Source organism: Typopeltis vanoorti, chromosome 10 (assembly GCF_054136105.1).
Source record: "Typopeltis vanoorti isolate ZY-2024b chromosome 10, IOZ_Tvanoo_1.0, whole genome shotgun sequence".
Lineage (NCBI taxonomy): Eukaryota > Metazoa > Arthropoda > Arachnida > Uropygi > Thelyphonidae > Typopeltis > Typopeltis vanoorti.
In genome coordinates this window covers 67,044,894-67,059,549 of record NC_143558.1, presented here as the reverse complement: position 1 = coordinate 67,059,549, position 14,656 = coordinate 67,044,894, and the positions used below count along the sequence as shown (strand labels likewise).

Genomic DNA, 14,656 nt, shown 5'->3' with positions numbered 1-14,656 from the left:
ACATGTTTTTGAATATTAATGCACCACGATAGTTCATTTTCTTTCAACCAATGAGAAACATTTCTTTACCAGACTGGTAAAGGCAGGAAAAGGTGCACAACAGCAAGTGGTGATAGAAGAATTGAGAGACTGTGTCTACGTGACAGAAGAAAATCATCTGGGTGTATACAAGATGAAATGGTGCAATACAATGTGAAGTTGAGTGCAAGGACTATTCGGCACAGACTGCAGGAATTTGGTACATCCTGACTTTGAATCTGCCATTTTGTTGGAACATTATTCTTATTTAAATTATCCATTTTTTTTTTTAATTTAATTGTTGGTTGATTACTGATCCAAATATAGAGAAATTTTATTATACTGCGCCACCCTATATTCAGATTAATCTAAGTGAAATAGAGGAATCAACCTTCAACTACATATATTATCTTCTTTTACAGGCCGAGGTTACTAATATCATATAAGGCTTCTGCAAAGTTCGAATAAATTTTATGAGCGGTGCAATGAAGAAAAATCAGGCAAATAACAAATTGAATTCAATAAAATCAACATTTAATACAGGGTTATAAAACATGTACATTTAAACATAATTTTCTAAGCAAGATAATGTAATTGAACAATATTCAAAATATCTCTGAGACACTAGCAGCCACTCGGTTTGGATTAAAGTTAAAATTTGCAGATCTTATTCTTCAACGCTTAAATACTATTATCACAACTTGTCTCTATTTAATGAGATAATTCAATTCTTTTATACATCAGCTTAGTTCAAATACTCATAACAAACGTAATACATTAGGCATCAAACATTCAGCTGTCATTTCTATATTCTTCCGAATAATTGAAAATGGTTCACACAGTTCAATGTTCCAGAATTTTACAGTAATTATTCTTAAAGTAGAATTCTCTAATTCACTCTTAGTCAACGAACACTTAATTTAATTATGAGGCAGTTATCATTTCAAGGGGGAAACACTTTAAAGCTCTATACTTCGGCTATTTGTAGTAGAACACCATAGTTAATGTTAAGATATATCAGGTAGAGCTAACTTTTATTTCTTCACGCTGAAATATAAAACGGACTGCTCTTACTGGGTTACACCTTTTACGCATTGGATTCACTATAGGCACACTTAAAACTTAAATTCAGCTTTGCACTATTCTTCCTCAAAACATTTGGAATTCTTCATAATATTAGAATTTCATAGAAATATTCCGAATTGCCTATTAATTCCTGGCTCTTTCTTAATCGATTTATGGCTTTTCCATATCCCCTTACTGCCACCAGTTACTTCTCTCCTTGCTGTCCTGAATGCTTCTTCCCTTTACTTTCGTTTTCCAATCAAATATGCTTATTCTTTCCCACCCAAAATCCGGTTCTAACCAGTTCAGCTTACATCCTACCGGCCTCTCTACATATACATAGCCGTTCACGTTCTAAGCACGCGCTAACTAAAAACAACTCAGTTCTCCGACCGTAACCAATCAAATCACATCAGCAGAATTCCACACATGTACGTTCTCTTTCAGAAATAACAAATAAAAAAAATAATCCGTAGTTCACATAAATACATTTAAATATAATAAATACAAATTCTTTTAATACGTATGCACAGCTTCTTATAATATTAACACAGGAATAAATAAAATAAATTGAATGACATTTTAACACAGAGTCTTTCATTACTAATACATATCCCAAATTATATAATTAAACAATAATAAACAAAATCAAAGTAATTATATGAATAATAATTTATAAGCAAGAGACTAACAACAAATGATATTTACAGGTCTTAAGTTATGGCAGATTCTGTTAAATGTGAATGAAGTTATTATAATTCCCAAATATCTTCATGCACAAATTAACAGTTGACATGTTTTTGAATATTAATGTGCCCACAACAGTTCATTTTCTTTCAACCAATGAGAAACATTTCTTTACCACACCGGTAAAGGCAGGAAAAATTGCACAACAGCAAGTGATGATAGAAGAATTGAGAGACTGCCTACGTGACAGAAGAAAATCATCTGGGTGTATACAAGATGAAATGGCACAATACAATGAGGACTGTTCGGCACAGACTGCAGGAATTTGGGCTAAATGCTAGAATTTCACAAAAAAAAGCCATTTTTATATCTCAAACAAAGGTTGAATAGATTAAACTGGGCTAAACCCCATGTTAACTGGACAGCAGAACAATGGAAGAGTGTTATTTGGAGTGATGACACCAAAATCTCACTGTTTGGTAGTGATGGCATAAAATACGTAAGGAGAAGAATTGGAGAAGATTTGCATCCTGATTGCATTACACCTACTATGAAACACCCACTTAGTGTTATGATCTGGGGTTGTATGACATCAAAAGGTGTGGGCAGAATTTGCAGGATTAATGGGAATATAAATGCCCAAAAATACATAAATGAAATACTTGAACCCAAACTGAAGCCTTCCACATGTGATGTTTTCCAAGATAATGACGCATTTATATTTCAACAGGATTCAGCTCCATGTCATGTTGCTGCTGTGTGCAAAAAGTGGTTTCAAGATAATCATATTCCACTGCTGGAATGGCCTGGGAATAGCCCAGACCCTAACCCAATCTGAAATCTATGGAGCTGACTAAAGAAACTTGTTAGTCAGAAGCAACCCAGCAATAAAACCCAATGAATAGAAGCAATAATTCAATCTTGGTTTCACATTATAACAGCTGCAGAACTAAAAAACTTGGTTCACTCTATGGGAAGGCGTTGTAAGGCCGTAATTAATGCTAAAGGTTACCCAACTAAGTGTTAACTCACATTGTGAGAATTTTTGTGTATCTCATTTTTTCTACGTGTTTCACTTTTCTTCTTTATAACTGCTGTTCTAATAAAAAAATCCTTCATAAACGCTATTGCATTACATTCTTGATTAAATTATCTTTCCATTGATATATAATTTTATGGTATTACTCAAAAAAAAAGTGGTGTTACGAGCCATCAAACCTCAGAAATACACTTTTTCCAAAAGGCTTCCACAATTTTGGCCACTAGTGTAGTTCTAATTTGAACTGTGGAATGGAATTTTTTGGACTGAAGATTTGCATTCATTATCTCAAAATAACACATTAATTGAATCTTGTAAATATTAATTTCTGTTGCATAAAAAATAAATTCATTTTTTTAATGTGAATTAAAGAAGAAATACAGCAACTAATAGAAGAACTTGTAGGGTAGATTGCAATGTCAAAAACAGACATTTTATGTAGTTTGTCTTACATGGGCTTCTTGGTCTGTGTTTTTCACCCAATGATTGTCTTGAGATGAGATAAGCAACTGAAGTCAGCTTGTCTTCTGATTAGTTAAGCACTGAGTTATTAAAATTATTTACAGAATGATAGTAATTGTAATTTAAGAAATAGTCTTATGCTGTTGGGACAAAGTCTGCCAGATTCTTTAGTCATAAAACATGTATCGCTCAGTTTTCTTTCCAAATCTTTTTGGTTCAGAGGCATGTAATGTAACCTTTTAGCCTTTCAGCACCGATTTTTGCCATGGCTGTCTAAAATAATGTTTCATTTTTTGTTCAGAATCAAAACTTTGCATTTTTATTACCTGGGATTGTGAAAGAAAATCACTATGCTTGGCATTTTTTGAAAAACAATCCAGTTTCACAAAACGAGGTGACACCAGCTAGTTGCTCCATGCTGAAGCAGTACTAGACAGAGCTGGTATTGCTTCACCGTTGCGGTACCAGCTGCTGCAGCTGACTGGGTAGTAGTGGGCAATGACATAGCTAATTTCGTCGCATGATTTTGGTAACATACATGCTGCTGGTTTACTCTGTGTTTGAGAATTTGGAGGCATGGAAGTGCACATAACAATGTTACCTATAGAACACTGTTTTTGCATGCCAACACATGCATATTTTTCGGCTTTATATATTTCTTTCACGACTTCCAAATGATGGCAATATCTGAGTTGGGGAGTGGCAGTAGCTAAGAGATAAGGAACTGTCTCCATTCATTGCTTTTGCATCATACAGAACAGACTGCTATAATGCATTGTGTCTTTCTCATTCTGATCTTCTGTCCCTGTACTCATGCAACAACTATACAGTAAACTCACTGGCACCTCCCCCTCCTTGATTATCTAATATATTATGCTGCAGAGTAAGTTCCCTCTCTTTATGGTTCATTATGTCAGAACTATTAGTCGAGAACAAAAATTTGTATTTTTGCTTTCAATTTTGTTGAAATATTTGTGGTAATCATGTTATATCTATGTTTTATTAGTAATTGTTTTATAATTATGTGTAAAACTTCCATGAAATTTACAGGAAGAAATCAGGTTGTTTCTTCTAGATGAAGATATGTTTGCCTGTTTCGCTTTATATTATGTAACTTATATTGCATTTATTTTTCTTGAAAATTTGCTCTTAATACCATTGTTCTCCTTTAATTGTGTTTTGTGTGATGCTTCATGTTTTTTTTTTGCCCTTGAAATTTTCTGTTTTCTTATGTGTGTGATGTTACATTGCTGAACTGCACTGTGTTGTTGCATTAGTTCCTTCTGTCAGCAATTTTGTGACATTTATCTTATCTTCCATATCATTATCTGGCATATACCAGATATCTTGTAAAATCTGACATACTTTGGGCAGACAGGCTGTTCTGTGGAAAAAAAGAATTAATGAACATCACTGTTATATTGAATACATGAAACCTCAAAAGTCTAGTCTGGCACAACATAGTATTGTCACTTAACACAGTATCTGGCGGGATGAAGCTCGTCTTCTCCATAGAAGCTGTTTTAAATATGAACACCTCATTCCAAATCTGAATTGGAACGATTGTCTCTCTCTCTCTCTCTCCCAAAAGTTTGAGAGATTCTCATTTTATGTAACCATCAAAAGTAGTTTTAATAATATTATTTATTAATATATTAATTTCTAGCATGTGGCATCAGTTTTTAATTGGTAAACCAATTGTTGTATGTACCTTGTATTCCTGTTTCTTTGATTTGCTTTTTCTATTCACTGATGATGTACTGTTATTTTCAGTACAAAATATCTGTACTTTCATTTTATTAAAATTAATTACTGTGGTTATCATGTAATTTTTTTTTATAGTCGTGCCACAGGTACCTTTAAAGATTAGATTTATCTTACATGTTTACTCCTATGCACATAAAGATGTTACATTAAAAAGCCTTATGCTACTAATATACATGTATTTTAAGCTAACACCTTTCACTTGTGAAAAGCTGTTAGTCTATAGTATATGTGTTAGAGACCAAATAGAGAATGTTCAAGTCGCTTCAGGCCTCCAGTAAGCAAAGTGATGAGCCCACAAGATGAAATTTGTATACCACCTAAGAACATTCATAAAACACCAATACTCATGGCAGTATTCCAACCCATAGCATATTGGGTGGAGAGCAGATATGCTAGCCACTTATCCACCCAGACCAACATTCAGAATTGATTAAGTACATTTAGTGGAAGTAAAATTAGCTTAGTAAATGTGAAGTGGATTATTATTAATAGATTTAACTAGAGGTTTTACAGATAGATGAAACAACATATAGTAAAGGAACTGAATTTCTGGGATTGTTGAGGAATGGTTTGTTTCAATAATTGAATACTGTGAGCAATAATTATTTAATGTAATTATTTTAATTACATTAAATAATTAAAATTATTTAATGTAAAATTTTTAATGTAGAGATACCTCTACATTAAAAATGTAGAGGTATCTCTACCTCTTCCAATACAGAAAAAATAACTCGCATTTCTGTCTCTTATGTTCAAGGCATTTCTGAATGCACAGTGAAAGTTTTAAAACCACTGAATACTTTTGAGGCCTTTAGTCCCATCAGAAAAACCTACATTTTTTTTACTTTTCCTAAGGACATACTTCCACCTCTACGTTTTCTAGGCATCTAACAGATTCATTTCTCTTGTGGGTTATCTTATTTTGAACAAACTGTAAAATCTGCTTTTGTTCATCTAGAAGAACACAAGTTTTATATTAAATACTATGAGCCTGAACAGTCTGGATTTGCCGAGCATCTATCTGCAAATCCAGATAAGGTTTATTGGAACAATAAGGTTATTCATAAAACAACTTTATAAAGAAACTTGTGAAACTTTACTTCATTGTCTTAACCTAAACAGATTTGATGGTCACATCTGTCCCCTTTATAGGAGACAGTATGTTTTCAATCTGCTGATCTTTTCTAACTTTATGTATATCTTTTTTTATTTTTTAAAGTTAGGAAATTATTGATCATATTTAGTTATCTTACATTAGCTACTTAGGTGGCACTTTTTAGAATTGCCTGTTATTGTTGTATGATCTTGTACTGAAGACACCCATGACACTTAGGCAAAATTTTACATTAAATAAGTTTTCCTCCATTTTTATGTTTCTTTTGATTGAGGAATGGTTATCTTAATCAGTATCTGATGGAGGATCAAGCATGTTTGAGATTTCATAGTAAGAAGGCTCAAGCATTTTCATTTTGCACTGTAAGAAGCTGTGACAATGATGTTATCTCATCTTTCCCTTAGAGGTGAGTGTGTTCATTTGCTCTTGACTTGAAGTGAAAAGGCATACAACAGCCTTTATACCTGCAACATTGTAAATGAATTATAGGGAATTCAGTTGTTTGCATATGATGTAAAATTTTGATGCATTATTTAGTATTGATATAATGGTCCTGCCAAACATCCATGCCCTTGATGAGATTTGAACCTGCAGCCTCTTGGCTGGAGGAGCCGGTTTGCTAACTGCTCGGACAACCAGGCCATCAAATATTTTGATGGTGTGGTCAAATGAATATGTATCTAATTATAAGTGTGGAAAACACCAGATCCACAGATGGAAAACTGTGTTTTGTTGGTAGGGAAGCAAAGAAGGATAGGGATTTGAAGTGCAGATATGTCAGAAACAATATGGAGGATTTGCTACAATAGTGGCAGAGGGCTTGAGTTAACCAACAGAGATAAGAATGGTATAAGGACCTGATCGGACTATATTTTGTCTGGACTTCGAGAAACGAGAACTCTGGAGAAGGCAGACAATATTTGGAATTTGCAGGATTAGCTATAAGGATTGATTACCTGTCTGTAATCTGTAGTTTTTATGTCTATCTAGGTCTATAATCTGGATAGACATGAGATGGAGGAATGATGTAATTGAAAGATAAGTTGTTGACAAGCATTACTAGATGAACACTGGAGATTTTTTAAAGGATAAAACAGTTCAAAGTGATAATGACAAGGGACTATTCTCTGGAATTGTAAAAAAATAAAAATAAAAAAATCGAATTGGTGAAAAGAAGTTGATCTTATTGTATGCAAAGAGTGCATATGTGCATGGAATACATTGCCTGAAAGAATGGTGGGAGTGCAGATAGCTTTAAATTGACGTTATATATTTTTTGACTCTGTTACAGAATGTTTTTCATTCTTCTTCTGTTTTATGCAAAGAAATTGTGCAATTTTCAGTAATATAAAAGAGTGTGGAGAAAACAATTCATTATTATTTATTATAAATTGTATATGTGCAGCTGTGTGTATGTATATATATTTCTTTTGTGACTATCCCATCCACTAACGTCTTTGCTATGGCACATTAGTACAGAGGGTGTGGCTGAGGGAAATCCAAAATCTTTTTTTTTTCCCCTGCTAGAGATCAGACACTATACTTTTTCATCTACCTTGGGGGTGTGGGGGGGGTCACTACGTAGCTGTGAGTGATGAAAATTATCCGACATTTGGTTTAAACTATATATATATATATAAAGGGGCTGCTTTTTTTTTCTCCTCCTCCTTCTGACATTAATGTGTAATACATAAGCTCTGATTATATTTCCTAAACTGAAGCCAAATTTTTGGCTTGGGTTTGTGATTTGCTTTGAGAATTTTTAAATTGCTACCAGTATTTTTGAAATGCCATTTATAAAATTGTGGAGAAGGAAATTGGAGAACACATTGTGGTGGCTTCAGTCTGTTTAATAACAAAATTGTTTAATAATAAGATAAACTGTATTTAATTTTTAATCAAGAAAATTAAGATAATTTTCTTCATGAAATTAAATGTTCCAATATAATTACAATTTGAATTATTTTATTTGATAATTTGAACTGGACCCAGTGAAATTTTATGGGTGCACTTGCTGAAACTTCTGAGGCTATGCAGCTGGCATATTCTCTCTGTTAACTGCATATGTACCCACCTGTTTTAAAGAATGAAAAACCTTGTTTTCTAGAAGAAAAATCTCTACCTTTGTATGAGACTAGCCAATGCACTTTTACTTGAAATGCTCTTATATAACTTCAGTTGTATTCTATACAGTTTCCAAGCGCAAATTATATGTCTGGTAGGGGGGGGTGAGAAAGAGATTTGTTCATTGTTCAAATTATAATTAATGCAATATTTCTTCATTATAGGAGACCGGTGATGCTGTACAAGAATATTGAAGAGTTTCCTCCTGAAAATAATTTCTTTTTGAGGATAAACATGAATCAGGCAGACTACAACTAACATTCCTAACATAATCCCATTAATTGAAAGAAGAAAAGCAATTTCTTTCTGGAATACTTACAAATTTCAGAATGACTTGCATAGATTGTCAAAAAGCATGGTTGAAGGGGAACAAAGAATTAGGTCATCTGTGAATACATTACATCTATTTGTAGATAATGTTAGAAGATTTGATGCAACTGTTTTATCAGAAGGGCAGTTGGAAAATAACAGTTGCAACTACAGAACTTCCATGGTGACAGCTATGGACACGAGCAGTTCTCAGCCTACTATACTGCAAGGTATCAATTTGTATTATGAAATATATTGATTAATAATAAGTTAAATTGTATTTATTTTTTAATTAATAGCAATATTGTTTCCAACATAAAAAATATTATGGTGCATTTTCCTTTCTTCCAGACATTCCTGCCTTTTTCATAAATACTTCCATGAATGCTATTCTACTAAATTTTTTTTTTTTCATCACTGTCTTCACTTTATTATTATTATCATCTGACCTTCATGGAATCAGAGACCCATCGTAGGAGGTACACACTATTGCACATAATGTTCATCCAACTGTGCCTTAAACTGATTCAGTGTGTCTACATTCACAACACACTTATGCAATGCATTCCACTCACCAATCACTCTCCGTGCAAAGAATCTGCTCCTCACTCCTCTGCTCACACCCTCTTTATACAGCTTCCAGCGATGGCCTCTAGTACTGCTGCCCTCTCCCCTTCTATGAAAAATCTCTTCTATGTCAACCTGATAACAACCGGTGACTAGCTTATATGTCTCAATTATATCCTCCCCCCATCTTCTTCCTATTCATGAAGCTTTGTAACTTGCATTCTCTCAATCTGTCTTGTATTCTCTAACATTAGAAACTAACTTTAAATAATACAGACATATTGGTAAGCTTTGACATCACCTCACTGTTTACTAGTATTCCCTTAAGTGATACGTTAACACTCTTAAAAAACGTTTTTCCTTCTGACATCTTAGATCTCTTTTCTTTTACCATCAATTCTGGTTATTTTTCTTGGAAGAACAAAATTTACAAACAGAAAGAGGAACCGCCATGGTTCCCCCTCCCCCTTGCTAATTTTTATATGGAAAATTTTGAAAAACGAGCCATAGACTCAGCCCCTCTCAAACCTTCTATCTGGCTAAGGTATGTTGATGATGTGTTCTCAATTTAGCCTCATGGCCTAGACATGTTAGAGACCTTCCTCAGTCACCTCAACAGCCTACATCCAAGAATTCAGTTTACAATGAAAAAGGAAAATAATAAAGCTTACCCTTTCTAGCATCTTCGTCACACACCTTCCTAATGGTAAACTTTCCTTCACTGTATATGGAAAACTTATGCACACTGGCAGATACGTTCATACTCTCCCACCACCACCACCACCACCCCACTCAACAATATAGCATTATTAAAAGTCTAACCAAGAGAGCCCACAATCTTTGTTCCAGTGGAATTGCCCTTTCAACCACATATACAACACTTTCCTCTCCAATGTTACAGTGATTACAGTATTAAAAAAATAATCGGTTCTTCCCCCATTCCCTGGCCATCTCTTCAGAAGGAATTCAGAAATGCCATCATCATACCATACCCTACATCTGTGGCACATCAGAAATAAATAGCCAAGTCCTTAAAAAGTACAACCTCCACACAGCATTTAAGCCTCACCGCAAACTTGTTACCCTTTTCTGTTCTACCAAAAATCAACTCAATCCTCTCTCAGTGCCTGCAGTGTATAAAGTACCCTGTTCCTGCAAGCTGACGTACTTTGGACAGACAGTTAGATCAGCAAACATCCACTTAGAAGAATACAAATCATATATCTGCAATCATGACTATGGTTTAGTCTGGCCTGGCAGACCATGTTTTGGGTACAACCCACAGGATCTCCTGAAAAAAAAACCACCATGCTCCACCATAGTAAATTCAAAAATGAAAGACTATTTTTAGAATCTGCAGCAGCACTCAGAAATCAACCAAATCTAAATAAATACAGTTGCATTAAACCTCCAAAAATTTGGAAAACATTAATTATCAGAGATCCCTAGATAGGACTTTAGTCACCCATGTGTTTGGCTTAGTATTGTGTTATATTAGTTTTTTGTAATCCTGAAGATGTCTCAGTGACTGAGACGAAATATTGTAAGTATTAAAATCAGTTTTAATCCTTTCTGATTGCTGTATATATTCCATTAAGCATCCAACATGATGTCCTCACAGCACTTAAGCCTCAACACATGGGATACTGTATGTACCCTGATATACAACTTTCTGATACTTATCTGACAGCCAGTCATGGATTCACCTAAGAAATCTGTTATCCAATTCCATCTGTTTCAATTTATTTAACAGCTTTTGGAAGTTTTTCCATTTGGTTATTATATAATTTAAAGATGCCAAGAAATTATATTCTTAGTTTAATCCTTTATCCAAGTGTAAGCAAACAAAATTCACACCTGAAGTAACTTCAGGATTGGGTAACTTGTATATAGAAGCTAATGACATCATATTATAATGCTATGCATTATGGGTAAGGGTGACTACCCAGACCGGTTTCGACCTTTATTGAGGTCTCATCAGTGCAAGCCAGACCCAGAAGTAGTGTCAAGTAATGTGAAGTCATTATTTAACTTGTATATTAGCTTCTATATACAAGTTGTTCAGTCCTAAAGTTACTTCAGGCACAAACTTTGTTTGCTTATACTTGGATAAAGGATTAAACCAAGAATATAATTTCTTGGCATCTTTAATTTATAGTATAACCAAGTGGAAAGACTTCCAACATCTATCTCTAATCCAAAGTATTTTAATAATAATTTGACAACTAACATGGAAATATGACTTCTGCATTACTTCAATCTCAGTATGACTTTTGGGTCTGTCTCCCACTGATGAGATCTCAATAAAGGTTGAAGCGGATTAGTGACGACCCTTCACATAATGTATTGCATTATACATGCCTGTAAGGATATGTGCTTTGCATTATACATGCCTGTAAGGATATGTGCTTTGCATTATACATGCCTGTAAGGATATGTGCTTTGCATTATGGGATACTATGGCAAGTGATGTGAAGTCATTAGCTTCTATATACGAGTTTCCCAGTACTGAAGTTACTTCAGGCATCAACTTTGTTTGCTTACACTTGGATAAAGGATTAAACCAAGAATATAATTTCTTGGCATCTTTAATATATATTTAACAGTTTGTCATGTGGCAGTCTATCAAATGCTTTTGCAAAATCCAAGTATTTCATCTCCCCTGTCCAAGGTATTTGTCACCTTGTTATAGTACATAAGTAAGTTAGTAAAACATGATCCAGGTTTATAAAAATTCAAGCAGCTGGTGATCAATTTCATAGTCCAGCTTCAAACCTATTCAAAGTAACTTCTCTTCTTTTCATTTTTAGTTACTTTGGTCCTTTGAACATCCTTCCACATGAAATATTTCCTAAAAACTGTGAACTTTTTTTTAAGCTACAGCACCTACCAGAACAGTGTTAATTATTAAAATTGTTATTATTATGTAACACTTCCAGGGAGTCCAAAGATTCATCGAGGGAGGGCACCTACTCTACACCTCTGTTTTTTCTTATATTGCTGATGTTCCCCTCTCTTCCAGAAAATTCAGCTGATTAGACATAAATGTGGGGAAAGAAGTGGCTTATATACCAACACCTCTACACATCTTATCATGCAAAGACTCATTGAGGGAGGGCACTCACTCTCCAACTCTGTCTCCACTAACTACAACGAACCACAATTACCATCATCATCATCTACACCAGTGCCATCTACCGTCCACCACCACTAGTATTTTCACAGACAATCACAAACATCCATGCCCATGGCAGGATTCGAACCTATAGCCTTTGGCTGGAGAGTGGATAACCACTCAGCCAACCAAGTCAGCATAAATGTTATAAATATAATATATATATATATACAGTGGTATCTCGCTAATCCGAACTAATAAAAACTGTGATCGTTTGTAGTAGCAAAAAGTTTGGATTAGCGAATTTTCTCCCAAGAGACAACAATAACTAGCTTTTAAGGCAAAAATAATCAGATTCTAATGGTACATCAATTTAATTCTGTAAATAAATGAATAACTGATAGAAAAAATGCTACTGTACTATAATATAAAAATTAAAAAATAATACAGTATACAAGTTTATTTTAGAAAAAAATTTAGTTTGTGTGTACCTGTATTGTTGAGGATTCTGATTTAATAAAATTGCATAGTTCAGTACATAACTTAATTTGCATACAAAATATCACTTTCTTGTACACAACACACACAAAAAAGAGTTTTTGATTTCTTTGTAAAAAAGTCACTGGTTTTCTTTTGCTTCTTGGAAGTTAAACTTTTTTCGAATGCTTCTCCACTGAGTTGCATTAGCAACACAATTTTGTGGAATGGCGTATCATTTAGCTTAGCACATGCTATACACACACATTAAAACTGTCAACTGTCAACCTGTCAACAAAAAGTAAAAAAAGTAAAAATGAAAGAGTTTGAGAACAGCAACCAAACCTTGGAGATTCAGTGGCAAACTCTGAAGAAAACATTGATTGATTCTACCAGAGAGGCATGTGGTGAGGTTGTCTGCAAGGATAAAAAAATCAGAACTCCCTTGTGGACACAGGAAGTTAAAGAGGCAGTGAAGGAAAAGAAGAAAGCATATCAAAAGTTCCTATCAAATAAGTCACCTTGTGCTCTTAGAGAATATAGAGACAAATGCAAGAATGCTAAACACTGTGTAAAACTAGCTAAACAAAAGTCATAGGAGGACTTTGGCAAGAATATAGAAAATAAATATCAAGAAGGTGGTAAGATATTCTGGAGGTTGTTGAAGCTTAAAAATTGAGGAAAGAGTGCTGTAAAAGGAGTTAGAGATGATAAAGGTGATATGAAAACAGGAGAAAAAGATATCCTTGAAGTATGGAGTAATTACTTTGAAAAACTGCTAAATGAAACAAGCACTGATGACAACACAGTGGTAAAAAACACTGACCAGGCATGCAGGCAGGAATACATATCCATACTTGAAGTAGAAAAAGCCATCAAATGCTTGAAATGTGGAAAGGCAGCAGGAGTAGATGATATTCGACCAGAAATGCTGAAGAATGGTGGTATAAGAGTCTTACAGTGGCTGCACTGCATAGTCCAGAAAGCCTGGACAGAGGGATGAATTCGCGATGATTGGAGTAGAGCTCTCATAGTACCCATATATAAAAAGGGAAATAAAACTGAATGTGAGAATTACAGAGGTATTTCCCTACTGAGTGTTCCTGGTAAGATCTATGCAAGTATGATTCTCGTAGACAGGCTTATACGTTGGTTATGCATTTCTAAATCACTTAGGGAATTGAACAACGTAGATCCGAATATAAATTAAATTATACTTTAATAAATATTTCTGATATTTCGGCAACGTCACGTTGCCATTTTCGAAAGGAACTTACAAAAAGGCATGTGCATGCAGGCACTACAACACAGTAAATGAGAATGAAGATATGAAGCTATCGTTCTCCTAGAAGTCCTGATGGTGTCCTCTAGTGGGCTAAGTAGGTGTTCTTGGCCATTGGGCTGAAGGTCTACTGATGTATGCCTCCCAAATTTGGGGCAGTCGCATACAACCTAATTTGTTGAGTTTGGAGAGTTTCTTAGGGCTGAGGCTGATTCCATAAATAGTCTTTCGAATTTGTATTTGCTACGGTGTATTACTGTAGCTTTCCTCCACCGTATTCTGTGGCGTGTATCCAGAGCATGGTCTGCAAGACCAGAATGGCTGTACTTGTGAAACTGGATGTAGTCCTTGTGTTCAGAAATTCTGATATTCGCTGTCCTGCCTGTTTGGCCAAAGTACAACATTTTACAACTGCAAGGAATCTGGTATACACCAGGTAGGTCTAGGGGAAGTGGTTGGTCTTTGATGGAGCAGATAAGGGATGCCAATTTTCTGTAAGGCCTGTAACAGGAGGTGAGGTCATGTTTTTTTAAAATTTTGATAATTTTTTCCGAGGTGCCTCGGATGTAGGGAATGGTGATGGATTTAGAGTAGTCTTTGTTGTGGAGGGCAGGAGGGGGGCTGTGGTTT

At 34.7% G+C, this 14,656-nt stretch overlaps 1 protein-coding gene across 3 annotated transcripts in view; it reads left to right on the top strand.

Moving 5' to 3' along the window:
* Positions 1-14,656, top strand: part of LOC150102479 (uncharacterized) — a 547,971-nt gene that overhangs the window by 171,421 nt on the left and 361,894 nt on the right. For all 3 annotated transcript variants that reach the window (XM_090399126.1, XM_090399124.1, XM_090399125.1), the window contains one exon: positions 8,441-8,815. In XM_090399126.1, the coding sequence (XP_090255252.1) occupies positions 8,632-8,815 (184 nt within the window). In that variant the 5' untranslated portion in view covers positions 8,441-8,631. The remainder of the gene's footprint in view (positions 1-8,440; positions 8,816-14,656) is intronic.